Source organism: Sciurus vulgaris (assembly GCF_902686455.1).
Source record: "Sciurus vulgaris genome assembly, chromosome: 4".
Taxonomy (NCBI): domain Eukaryota; kingdom Metazoa; phylum Chordata; class Mammalia; order Rodentia; family Sciuridae; genus Sciurus; species Sciurus vulgaris.
The window spans coordinates 25335705-25349340 of record NC_136464.1 but is presented as its reverse complement, the minus strand read 5'-3'; the positions used below and the strand labels follow the sequence as shown (position 1 = coordinate 25349340).

Below are 13636 nucleotides of genomic sequence, written 5' to 3'. Positions count from 1 at the left end.
AAATTTGGGTGCCTGTTGAGCAATCAACAGTTCTTGATAAGGAGTCGTTAGGCAGTAGCTAGTAGTCAGGTCAGGTACTTTGGGGTACAGTAGAGGCACTGTCTTTCTAGTAATTCTAAAAGCACACATACAGCTCTGGTAGATGGAGGAGTGCTGTTGATATTATTACTGTTGCTTAAATAGATTTTGATCCCCTGTCATGACAGTATGTAAAACTTACCTGAGAGCCTTTTCAAAAAACATTCCCAGCTGACCTGTAGATTTAGAGTTTTTAAGGGATGAGTCCTAGGCATTCATTTTAAAGTGTTTTGTCAGTAAAAAGGCAGAAACCATAGACTGAGGTTGTGGCTCAGTGGTAGAGCACTCCCTTAGCATGTGTGAGGCACTGGGTTCAGTTCTTAGCACCACATATAAATCAATAAAAATAAAGATCCATCAATAAAAAAATATTTTAAAGAAGTAGGAAAACTTCTAAAAGGGGCAGAAACCACAGAAATGGAGAAGATGAAGAAAAAGTGGTTAACATGTAAATTATACTAATTATCCATTTATGTAAAGCAATCACCTGTGCCTAATTATGTAGTGTAATAGAAGTTATGTATGTACAACAACAAAATGCCCAATTTCACTTTAAGAAAAAAGTGAATTTATCGTAAAATGAAGTGGGGGGTCAGTGTTTAAGGGGTGTAACTGATTCTAGAGGGGAGTCTCCATGCTTTATGTGCTTACTTCATATGTGTAGTTGTCAGAGCTTGTGTATCTGTTTTTATTTTTAAAGAAAAAAATGTTTTCTTCCTCTAGTATTCCTTATACAAAACCTAACTAAAGTAAAACTCTTACTCAGGAAACAAGAAGACAAAAGAAAACATTGAAGAAAACACGCAAATTTATTGTCGATGGTGTAGAAGTAAGTGTAACAACATCAAAGATAGTTACAGACAGTGACTCCAAAACTGAGGAATTGAGGTTTCTCAGGTGAGTAGACAACATAGTTTTATATTATTCCTTTTTAAAAAAAAATTTTAGATGTTGATAGACCTTTATTTTATTCATTTATTCATATGTGGTGCTGAGAATCGAACCCAGTGCTTCACACATGCTAGGCAAGCAAGCACTCTACCATTGAGCCACAACCCCAGCCCACTGGATTATTCTTTTATTACTTTTTCATTTAAAAATTGGGTTTTTAAAATGTTACTTCATAGGTGTAATTTTTTTCTATCTTCCTATGTTATTATTGTTACTTTTTGTCAGACGTCAGGAACTTCGAGAATTAAGATTTCTTCAGAAAGAAGAGCAAAGAGCCCAACAGCAACTCAATAGCAAACTACAGCAACAACGAGAACAAATTTTCCGGCGCTTTGAGCAAGAAATGATGGTAGAGTCTCAGATTTTTGTGCCATATTATTCATGAAATTTTAATGTTTTTAATAAAACAAAACCCACTAGGAGATTTTAGAATTTGTTCTCTGATTATTAGATTTGTCTTGTGATGTATCTCTGGCCTTTATTGCTTTAGTGTTCTGGATGCTTTCTTTTAAAAACTCCTTTTTTCTTGAAAGAATCCCAGTCCATCTTCTTCTCACTGATTTATCATGTGATGTCTTTTTTCAAGTTTAAATCTGTCTTGAAAACTTAGAATCATGCAGCCAGGAGATGGTTTAAAAGTTCTTGGATGTATCTATTGCCAGATAACTTTTCAGTGATTCAGTTCAATCTTTCAATGTAGAATCCAAGATTTTAACCCTTCTAGAGCAGTTTCTTCAAAGAGTATTAGCTCTTTAAAAGTACACTTTCTTCACTGGCTCCCACAGTTAAGCTTCCATTTCCCTGTTATAGTGGCTAAAGAAAACATTGCTGACTAGTCAAGGATAATTGTTACTGAGTCCTTTGGTTTTTATTTGTATCTGGAATTGGAAAAGGTATTACTAATGTGATACAAAATTTCAGTAATTTTATATTGAACATCTGGTTTAATATAGTTTAGAAAAAATCATTAGAAATAGTATTCAAGTTTTAAATACAGTCCTTTTGCTATGTTGTGATTTCAAGTGGTAAGGCTTGTTTAGTGTGAAGTGTGGCATTGATGATTACTGTGTAACAACAATTGAAACACAAATTCCTAAGAAAATGAGATTTTTTTCCTCATAGAACAAACAGTGCTTACATCCTGTTTTCCAAATGTTTTGCTTTTCAATTTCTTTTAAAAAGAAAATGTCCTTTACAAATATTTTAACTATACCTATTTCCAAAATTGCATATTACTCAAGTATTACATGACTCTTTTGTTGAAAGAATAGATATATAATTCCAAATTTTCTTTCAGTAGAATAGGATGTTAAGAGTCATAGTGAAGAAAAGTAGATATAAAAATGACAAATGATGTTATCAAAATGACTTCAAATGAACCCTTTGATTTATAAAAAAAAATGTATTGATTGAATATTGGTATTATTCTAGTTTACTTTAGTAATTCATAACAACTGGATATCCTTCTGGATTCTCGAAAAATTTTGAACACTCTACTACCTGTATAGTAGAAGTAAAAGTATTTAACTTGTTACAAAATGCTATTCATTTTTTTGAAAAAATTTACAAACTGTTTTAGTCATTTGTTTTGTTCATCATGGCAAAAGTTATATCACATTACTAAATTTAAATACTAGTTATGTGCTGTTAGTAAATATCTTTGCTGTAATTATTAAAGAGTTAGTATGGGTGATAGAATTAAATGATCTTGTAGTACATTGTTTTACAGAGTAAAAAGCGACAATATGACCAGGAAATTGAGAATCTAGAAAAGCAGCAGAAACAGACTATTGAACGACTAGAACAGGAACACACAAATCGCCTGCGAGATGAAGCCAAACGCATTAAAGGAGAACAAGAAAAAGAACTGTCCAAATTTCAGAATATGCTAAAGAACCGAAAGAAGGAGGTAAGTGTAACTACTGTTTTTAATTATTAAAGCTAATTTTTTTAAAGTGTAAATTTAAGGCTAAGGAATCAGGAATAACATGAGAATTAAATAGCACTCTCTTTCTGTAAGCCTGTCTTTGCAACAGTGATGCAAGATGGTAGCAGTAAGGTCAGCTATAATCCCCGTTTTACTGCCAAGAAAACTAGAGTTAAAGAGTTTTTAGTGACTGATCAGTTTCACGAACTGCTGCTAAGAGTCTAGCTATACCTTGAACCAAGTCTTCAAATGAAATCTAAGTCCATATTCCAATCTACTGTTCTTCTTTTATTAATGCAACATTTAAGGCTTTACCTAGAAATTTTTTTTCAAGAAAATTTACTTTGTTGTTTTCTCTGACAGTGATAATTCATGTTATTATTTATTGATTACTTGCTCGTCATCTTTAATCATAGTTTTAGCACAGTTTTTCTTGATTAACTTTATTGATTTTATTAGACATTGTTCCAAAAAACTGAATAACTTGAAATTTAAAATAATATCTACTAGTTCCATCAAATGGTGATATATTTTGAAGAATCAAAAGTGCAAAGTATCTGTAAAGTCATTTGACTAGAATGAGTTTTTCTATCTTTCCTGAAATGGTTCCATATTGTTGTGGAATTTATTTGCAGCATTATTTATTATAAAAGATCGTCATCAATTTGTAAGGAGTATTTTCATATACTGTTGTCTGTTTGTCCTCAGATTAAAACTACAAGACCTTTATGTCCTGAGTAAATTTCAGAGATAATTTTATGATTAATTCTGTATCTTCAGTAGGAAGAGGATTTACCTTTTTTTTTTTTTAAATATTTTTAAGCTGCTGATGAACATTTATTATATTTATTTATTTATTTGTATGTGGTGCTGAGAATTGAACCCAGTGCCTCACACATGCTAGGCAAATGCTCTACCACTGAGCCACAACCCCAGCCCGGATTTACCTTTTCATGATCTATTTCCCCAGGGAAATAATAATGAATTCTGTTAGGATCAGAACAAAAAAAAATCTCAAACTAGTGATTGCTCTTTCTCTTTTGTTATACCTCTTAAATACTCAGTTTCATTAACTTTTAACATTTAAATTATGAAGAAATTCAAACATAATACTTTGGAAGCTTAAGGATGTGCTTAAGATGGGATAGAGTTGAACATTAATAAATACAGTGTGCTGTATGATTTCTTATCTAAAAAAATAAACATTTAGTTATTGTTATTGAGGTAGAAAAACTTTAGCTGGTGAACATGTTTGAGATCATAATTGCATATTTTAAATAACTATATTATATATTTTTCCCTTATCGCTAAACTTCTTGCATTTGGGGCATCTCTTCCTTTTATTGGTGATTTGGTTTCATGAGGGATTGCTGATGGGAAATTTTAAATACACTATGTTACATCAAAATCAGTCTCTTTCTTGGACCATCAATGGCATGTGGTGATTTGGAATCTGGTTTCTTTTGGTGCTTCTACTTGTAAATACATGATTGCTTTTCATAGTTAGATTACAGATCTATATTGGTAGGTGGAATTCACATCTAGAATTTTGAAATGTTTTAAAGAAAGAACTCTAAAACATACTTCATTTTATAATGTAAGTATATTATTAATATACAAAGATAAAATATCATAAATCATAGTTTATTAAACTTAGAGTACTTATGTTACTGATTTTAAAGTTGACAAGCTTGACAAATTGTCAGCAAAGGAGAATGTCATTTTAATTCCCTGAAGTCATCAGATATGTTCATTTTATCACACCATGTATAAAATGGTGTATTTTATGGAAAAAAAAAAAAACAGTATCTGCTTATTTCTCCTTTGTGTATTCTAAGACTTGCTTTTTGTTTCCTTTTTTCCAGTCTCATTAAGTGAATTTCATTTAGAATTATTTCTTTGGTATTATGAACCCCGTTATAAAAGTTTGAACTTTTATAAATGGCATTAACTTTTCTTATGTCCAGTATTCCAAACAATGTCTGTAGATACATACAGTTGTAATTTTATGATCTTTCAAGGTCAGTTGAGCTTATCACCTTTAGTTCAGCATTAGTGTTCCAAGTAATTCTTCACTGATTGTCTTTGGGTCTTTGAGAAAATGATAGATAGGGATAATTAAGCAACTAATTAAACCTTTATATGGTACAGTGTTCCTTTCTTCACTGAGATTAAGCATGCTCTATCCTTTTATTCTTTTTCACCAAACTAACACTTATGCTAATGCATGTTGAAAGGAACTTTTTAACAGCTTGAATATTTGACTCTCATAGCTTGTCTGCTCACATAAATGCTTGCTGTGGAGAAAGCATTATTTCCCCACCTCCTGCATGCTTATACACTGTAGGTTATAAATGAAGTGGAGAAAGCACCCAAAGAGCTGAGAAAAGAGCTCATGAAACGCAGGAAAGAGGAGCTTGCCCAAAGCCAGCATGCTCAGGTAACAGCAGCAGCTTAATGCTACTAAAAACAGAAAGCAGCATTTTCTCATAGCTCAGTAAACCATGGTTGAAAGGGAAGACTTCAACTGTAATTATTATGTCATACTTCTTTGCATTCATAGATTCCCAGATCTTCTTTTCATAGTGCTAAGTTCCCACTATTGGTGACATTTAAATTGCTGATACGAAAGTAAGTGGGATGTTCAGAAGGTTGACTTAAGATGAAAGAAACAAATATATGCAAACTCCACCATTATCCAAATTTCAATTATGATGGAACCTTATATTTTTAAGTAGTAATGCCTATGTTTGATAGCAGACTTTTAGAAAAGAAAAATAGAGAGTGAGTATATAAGAACTGTGCTTAGGAAAAGAATGCCATTATTTATGGGAATAAAAGGCCATTATTTCTATAAAGCTCAAAGTTAGAAGAAAAATGGAAAATGGTAATGTTAAATGGTAGATCAAACAGTTATTACTTCTAAGCTTGACCACATGAGCAACTTTAAATTCAGATTTTAAATATTATGTTGTTTCTCTCTCTGATTCAGAATCCAGTGATTAAATAGACTATTTTTACCTATATGGAGTTAAATAAACTTGATTCTAGGTTATAATAAGGCTTTATCATAAGATGGGTGCATTCTGTACAAATAGGTAAATTAGTTTTTGTTTTTTTTCTATTTTGTAGTGCTGGGGATTGAACTCAGGGCTTCTTCACACATGCCAAGCTAGTACTCTTGAGCCACATCCCCAGCCCAATAAATTAGTATTTTTAACAGAATTTTCCAGAGTTATTTCACTTGACTTTACAAGATTCTTAGACCAGGAATCTTTAAATTTGTGTTCAGCCTGGAGGGAAAGAGAAATGAATTCAATTTTAAGTTTGAATATGTCAGTAAAACAAAGAAGAGACATGGATTTCATATTAATTGTTGCTTTGAATTATCCATTTAACATGGTTTGATGTGATTCAAAATGTGGCTCACAAACTCTTAGATTTTATAGACCCATAAAAAGATACAGAATCAACAGAAACTAGCTGGGGCCATGACATGGATTTCCATTAATATTTTTTGTGCCAGGTAAGGATATTTTAAAATTGCCATTTACTTGTTACTGTCATTTCAGAGGAGAGAATATTATAATGTTAAGAAAAATAAGAAAATAAAATCAGAATCAAGATTTTAATACAGCTAACTTATTTGAGTAGAATTAGTTTGCTTTTTTTTTTTTTTTTTTTTTGTTCGCCATGAGGCATTGAAAGATTTCGTCTTGGCCTGGTGTTGGGGTTACTAGTTTAAGGTGTTGCTTGGCACATTTACTATGTGCCAAGCACTGTTCTAAATTCTAAACATTTGAACTCAGTCTCATAATATACATTACCCCGATTTTAGAAGTGAGGTAACCACACATAGGAAGGTTGAGTGACTCTCAAGATCATACATCTGATTTGTGGTAGAGCCAATATTTTCATACAGAAAAGCTTAGCTGCACACATTGCACCTCCACACACCACATCAAACTACCTCTGAATTAGGCTACTCACTCTGTACCTCATCTAAACTCTAATCCACTTGGTGCAGTGGTTATTAGCCATTTCTTGTGAATAAAGTGAAGACTAAGTTCTTGCCTGGCCACATATCTACTTTTGGTTAATATGAATTTTAAACCAGAAAATAAATAACAATATAGTTTTGCCTTATAACATAATGTACACTTTTTAAATTCTAAAAGGTAATATATTAAACTTTAGAGTTGAAATGGAGAATTTAGTAGAATGAATTAGGTGATCCTATGCTTAAGTAAGTCTTTCCTGGTGATTTTTCTTTGAATTTTGTGGGTTGAAAATAATAGTAAATTTTTTCTGTAAATTTAAGAGTTTAGAATTTCACAGATTTTAAAAGTATTTACTCCTAGATAAAGTTTCTAAAACTTGATTGATAACTCTACAGAGTCTATTTTAAACTTTTTCTTTTTGGAGAACTCATAAATATAGTCATATCGTCGTGGAGCTAGAACATATTTGATCACCTAGCCAAGTGGTTTTCAGTCTGTTCTGCCAACAGCTCTTCAAAAGTCAAGGAATGTTGGGTCTGTGGGCCCCTGATTCTACCTCAATTAAAGTAGCACCACTTTTAAAATCTGTTTTATAAGTAGAGTTTTTGGAATGAATTTTTGAAAAGGGAATTCTACCGGTTTAAAAAAACAAGAGCAACACACTAGAGTTTGGAAACCACTGGTCTAGTCGAAAAACTTTATTCAAGGGATAAGGAAGAGGCCCTTTTGTTAATTGACTTGATCTAAGCTCTAAGAAATTAAACATTTGTATAGTTATTCATTCCACTTACAAAAGTCATTCAGATTTATTCTCACCTGGGAGGTGCATTGTATTCTTATCCACAGGGTGTTGCTCAGGTCATGATTCAGTCTTTTCAGTTGTCCTCTTGTGCAGTCTTCAACGCCCAAATGCAGGACGTAAGTCCCGCGTGCTTGTGGGAAGATGCCTTTTGTTTTACCTGCTCTTTCTTTGACTCACATGTGCCTTTTCATTGTTGACTTCACTTCCTAAAATCTAGAAGATTGATAGATAATAATGTCGGTAATGACAATAATAGCCTGACATGAACTTTATTGTAGTGTTCTTCAGAGAGTTTTCACATCTGATTCTCACTGCCACCATCCAAATATGGAATGGAATATATCTATTATAGGGATGAAGAAATCTAGTCACAGAAGACTGAGCGATCTGCCTAAAGTCACATAAGATATTAATGGTAGAGCTGGAACTAGAACACTTTAAATATAGTGTTCTTTTTTTCTATTTCCCACCACAAATTTTAATTTAAAATCTTCATTTTTTAAAAAAACTAAAATATCTTTGCAATAGTATTCTATAAGCTTTGCACATGTGAGAAATTGAATGCTGTGATCATATTTTTACTGTTGTGTGAAGTGACCTTTTGATTGCATATGTTTATGGAGATGTTTAAATTATGGATATGGTCAGAAAAGCCATATTTTAGTTCCATTTAACTCTAGTTTTCATTTGTTCAAATTCTTAATGAATAGTGAGTTGCTATTCTTGTTACTGTAGTTATAAATTATGTCTGGAATTCCAGGCTATATTCTTTTTCACAGTTTCCATAGGGAAGACTAGCTCATTTAACATTTTAATTTTTGTTTGTAAACTGGAGTAGAGAGAATATAGCTTGATTTCAACCCCTCCTTTTCCCCCCTCTCAAAATTAGACTTACTTTTTAAAATTGTTGGCAGATGTTCAATTTTTATTCCAGTCTTCTAAAAGAGTAAGCAAAATTTTTTTTAAACAAGAAATTATGAATTATAATCACTTTTCTGATCATTACCATTTTGGGGCAAATCTGAGTTAAAATGATCAAATTCTATACAAAATAGTCCAGTATATCATAATCCTTTCTTATAGTTTTCTAGAACCTAAAGTTGTAGTTTTAATGCTTATAATTATTTAAGTAATTATAAAATTCCTTAACAGAATTTAAACTTGTACTTTTAAAGGGCACTCATTTTATAATTTATGTAAAAAATGACTTTTGGTCTTAATAGTTTTCAGTTATTTTGTTGTATTTTATTTGTTATTTCTAGTGATTTAAACATCTTTTTTAAAAGGTAATTTGTGCAACATTTCTAAATTTTAAATTTCTCTTAGAAAGTTCTTAAGAGTAATTTCTAATTGTAGATGCCATTGTGAATGTATTGTAGTAGGATTTTGAGGTTAGAAATTTTAATGAATGCATTATAATATAGAATTTCATTTTTTTGAGGTGATGAAATACATTAATTTGCACATGAGGAACATTTTCAGATAATTTTTAGCTTTAACATAAAAAAATCCTTTATGCATTATACCTGACTACATCATTGTTCAGACCCTGCTTGCTTATTCAGCTTTGTGGCACCTGGGTTCTTTGCTAATACTGATTGTTAGGAACTGCATCCATATATTGGATTTATAATTGCCTACCTTAATTTTTATTTGGTGATCCATATTTTACCTCCTGGAACAGCACAACACTATTTCTACCTGCTTGTCTTCACCCTTCTTTGCCCTTTATCTTTTAGCTGCTTTAGGGCATACTTCTGTAGTCCTGTTATTCATTGTAGGGCATGGTTTCTGGATTCTTTATCTCCAATTCTGAGTTTTCTGTGGTTTAATTTTTAACTTTTGAAAGTTTGATACTAAGGGAAGGGACTGACAGTTCAAGACTAGTGGTAATTGGGACCAGTAGAGTGGAAGCTTCTTAAAGGCAAAACTGTCTTCTTTTAATTTTAATAACTCTGTAACTAGTATAGTACCCAGCTATTTTAGTCAGCTTTTTCACTGCTGTGACTAAATGATCTGACCAGAACAATTTTAAAGGAGGAAAAATTTGAGTGCTCACTCTATAGAGGGCTCACTCTCTATAGAGGTCTCACTCTATAGAGAGCTGGCTCCATTCCTCAGGGTTCAAGGTGAGGCAGAACATCATGGCGGAAGAGTGTAGCAGAGGGAAGCAGTGTCTAGAAGCAGAGAGACTCTGCTCTTCAGATACAAAATATATACCTCATAGCCACGCCCCAATTTCTACCTCCTTCAGCCACACCCTACCACTTCAGTTAATCCCATCAGAGATTAATTCACTGATTGGGTTAAAACTCTTACAACCCAGTCATTTCTCCTTTGAACCTTCCTGCATTGTCTCGCGTGTGACATTTTGGGGGATGCCTCACATCCAAAACATAATGCCAGCATTTACAGAATGCTTAGTGAAGGTTTTCTTCAAACCTAACCTCTTACTTTGTGTAAACATAAATATATTATAGTAATATGTCCCAAAATTGCATAGATGAGAAATTGCACATTTACTGACCCCATTCTACACTTTTGCATTTGACTTTGAGTCTAAAGTTTTATATGTATATGCTAGGTAAGTTAGATTATTGTTTCTGTCCATGCAGGTGTTTTTTTAAAAAATCCTTTATGCAAACCAACACTAAAAATGTTAAGCAAAAGGAACCCTTTAATATATCTGCAGGTTATGAGTTTATTAAACAAGTTGCATATGGAAATTCTGTAATTGAAGTTAGAGAAACAATTTAATTTTTATTATAAATATTTACTGTAGGATAAAAAGAATCTTTTCTTTTTTGGTGACCAAGATTAAATTCAGTGGTGCTTTACATCCCCAGCCAGTTTTTATTTTTTATTTCGAGACGGGACAGAGTCTTGATAAGTTGCTTAAGGCCTCACTAAGTGGTGGAGGCCAGCTTTGAACTTTTCATCCTCCTGCTTAACCTTCCTGAGCTGCTGAGATTACAGGTGTGTGCCACCGTGCCTGACTGGAAAAAGCAAATCTTGAATTGTCTTTGTGACAATTGCTTAAAAGCATGGAGATTTTGCACCTGTTTAATAAAATTAGAATCCCATATTCTAGATTTTACTTTTGGAGCAGAACAACATTAGTTCTACCTGGTTGTATATAACCATTTTAGCCCTTTACCTTTTAAGTATTAACTGCCTCAGGGCACACTTCTGCAGTCCTGTTTAATTTAAGTATTCAATGAAAAACTTTGCCTATGATAAAGTTATTTAGGTAACTATAGACAAACAGGTAATTGTAGTTTAAAGAGGCAATCCATTAGTCTTTTTTTTCCATTTCTGTGTATTTTAATTCATACTAAAATACAAATGATACTGAAACAGCAGCATTTATGACTTAAATTATGGGACAGCCTGAATTGATCACCTCCAGAGACATTATTGTAAGGCAGACATCTTGAGAAACTTGCCAGACATGCATTCAGGACAAGGTTAGTAGTGATACAGACTTTGTTAGACTGTCCAAGCCCAGTGAATGGTTCCAAAATAGATTTGGGGGTTTGATCTTCTCTTACGTATGTAAGAGCAGGGATTATAGGTAAAATACTGCTTCAATCTTAAATCCACAGTTAAGCTGATCTGCATATCCTTTGAGTTAATCACCTGCTGCTATCATTGGCAAGTGAGGGATGGAGATCCAAATTTACTTTTTTTCTTTTTTTTTGAGGTGCCGGGGATCGAATCCAGGGACTTGTGCTTGCAACACAAGCACTCTACCAACTGAGCTATCTCCCCAGCCCTTATTTTTTTTTTTAAAGCATAAATTTGGTTGGACATATGTACTCAGCAAATACTTGTTGAATGAATTAGTAAATCCCAAACATATTGGTAGAATCCTGTAATTATAAGAATTTTGTTTATATATTTATAATATGTAACGCCTGTTTCTAGTCCTAGTTTATATTTCTCTAGTCACACATTCTCATTAAGTCTTGAAATTATTGTTCTTTTTAGGAATAGGTTATAGAAAAATAGAAACTATATTCCTCTGTTGTGTAGCATAGTATTTTTACTTACTCTATTTCTTAGAAAAATAAAATTCTGACATTTGCTTTACTTTTCGGCTCTTTTATTACCTTTCTTTCTAAAAAAACTTTTTATTTATTATTATTCTTGTCATTCCATATTAGAAGGAATAGTCAGTTTTAGAAGCTGTAAACTTACTGTTTACCCAAAGCTGCTAGTGTAATAGGGCATTTTAATTATGAATGGAATATAAACATTTTTGTGTGTGTCATCCTTAATAGTGAATTTAGAATATTATATATTCTGATTTTTTTCACAGTTGAATTGAATGGCTAATACATGTATACTACATATGTACTATATAATTTTGGTGATTTTAAAATCCAGTTAACTTTGTACACTTGGTTTAGAAATCTTGTTAACTTCCCTTGTTAACTTCTCCAGAAGTGGTGGAGTGCTCACCTAGGATGCTCAAGATCTTGGATTCTATTCCTAGTACCTCTGAAAGACAAAAAGGAAATCTTGTCAATTACTAATATGTACAGTTGTATAAAAAATGGATATTTAGTTCTGTAGAAACTTAACTGATGTTTAACTGTCTAATAGGAACAAGAATTTGTTCAGAAGCAACAACAAGAATTAGATGGCTCTTTGAAAAAGATCATCCAACAGCAGAAGGCAGAGTTGGCTAATATCGAGAGAGAGTGCCTGAATAACAAACAGCAGCTCATGAGAGGTATATGAAATTTTAGCAAGTGTGTTTACGTAAAATGGTATCTCACAAACATTGCAGAGATACACCTTGGACAAATTTGAATGTTCTCCTTTGCTAATGTGATAAAGGGAAAGATAAAGCTATCTTTCTACAGTAAATGAGAAAAAAACTTTTAAAATTAAGAATACTACAAGATATAGAATTCCTTTATGAAAGTTGAAGTGAATATAAATACTTAAAACAGGTCTGACTCAGGGCATGGTGGTGCATACCTATACCCCAGCAGCTCCAGAACTGGGCCTTGAGGATCACAAGATCCAGGCCAGCCTTGGCAACTTGGTGAGACCCTGTCTCAAATTGAATTTTAAAAAAGGACTGGGTGTGTAACAGTGTAAAGTGCTCTCATGTTCAATCCTCAGTACCTCAGGGATAAAAAGAGACACTAAAAATTAACCGAGGGGCTGAGGCTCGGTGTATAAAGTGTATGCTTAGTATGTAATAGGACCTGAGTTCCATTCCTAGCACCATTTAAAAAAAAAAAACAAAAAACCAGAAAAATACTTAAAATGTTTTCCTGTTCAGATGATGCTACAGATACATCTCAAAAATTTTGTGTATTTTTTATGCCTTATAATTATTGATACACTCAATGGTTATATAATAGAATGGAATTTTAAGAACTTATTTCCCCTCATAATTTAGCTTAGTTTTTTTTTTGTTTAATTTCTGTTTAAGATAACTGAATGAATTTTTAGTTTTTGTGGTAGGATATTCTCAGTTTATAGGACATTAAAACAATGAAAAGTGAGAATGAATATTAGCTATGTTCATATTGTTAATATTTTATTTACAGCTCACAGTGTCCGTTTGTGTGTATGAATTAGTGTATAGATAAACACTATGTAAATATTAAAATGAACAAAGTACATTAGTAAAACGAGCAAAGTGACTTTTTTGAAAATTACTTTTTTCTAGCTCGAGAAGCTGCGATTTGGGAGCTTGAAGAACGGCACTTACAAGAAAAACACCAGCTGCTCAAACAGCAACTTAAAGATCAGTATTTCATGCAGAGACATCAGCTACTGAAGCGCCATGAAAAGGTTAATGAAAGGAAAATTTCTTAATTTTTTTTATTCTTTCTAAAGTTTGCCAAGCTTTTT

General features: G+C 32.5%; 1 protein-coding gene across 2 annotated transcripts in view; it reads left to right on the top strand.

Moving 5' to 3' along the window:
* SLK (STE20 like kinase) overlaps positions 1-13636 on the top strand; it is a 62988-nt gene that overhangs the window by 40134 nt on the left and 9218 nt on the right. The window contains exons 10-15 of one of the 2 annotated variants that reach the window (XM_079136313.1): positions 845-975; positions 1255-1378; positions 2759-2938; positions 5304-5396; positions 12368-12497; positions 13452-13576. In XM_079136313.1, the coding sequence (XP_078992439.1) occupies positions 845-975; positions 1255-1378; positions 2759-2938; positions 5304-5396; positions 12368-12497; positions 13452-13576 (783 nt within the window). The remainder of the gene's footprint in view (positions 1-844; positions 976-1254; positions 1379-2758; positions 2939-5303; positions 5397-12367; positions 12498-13451; positions 13577-13636) is intronic. The other variant, XM_079136314.1, reaches the window with a different exon arrangement.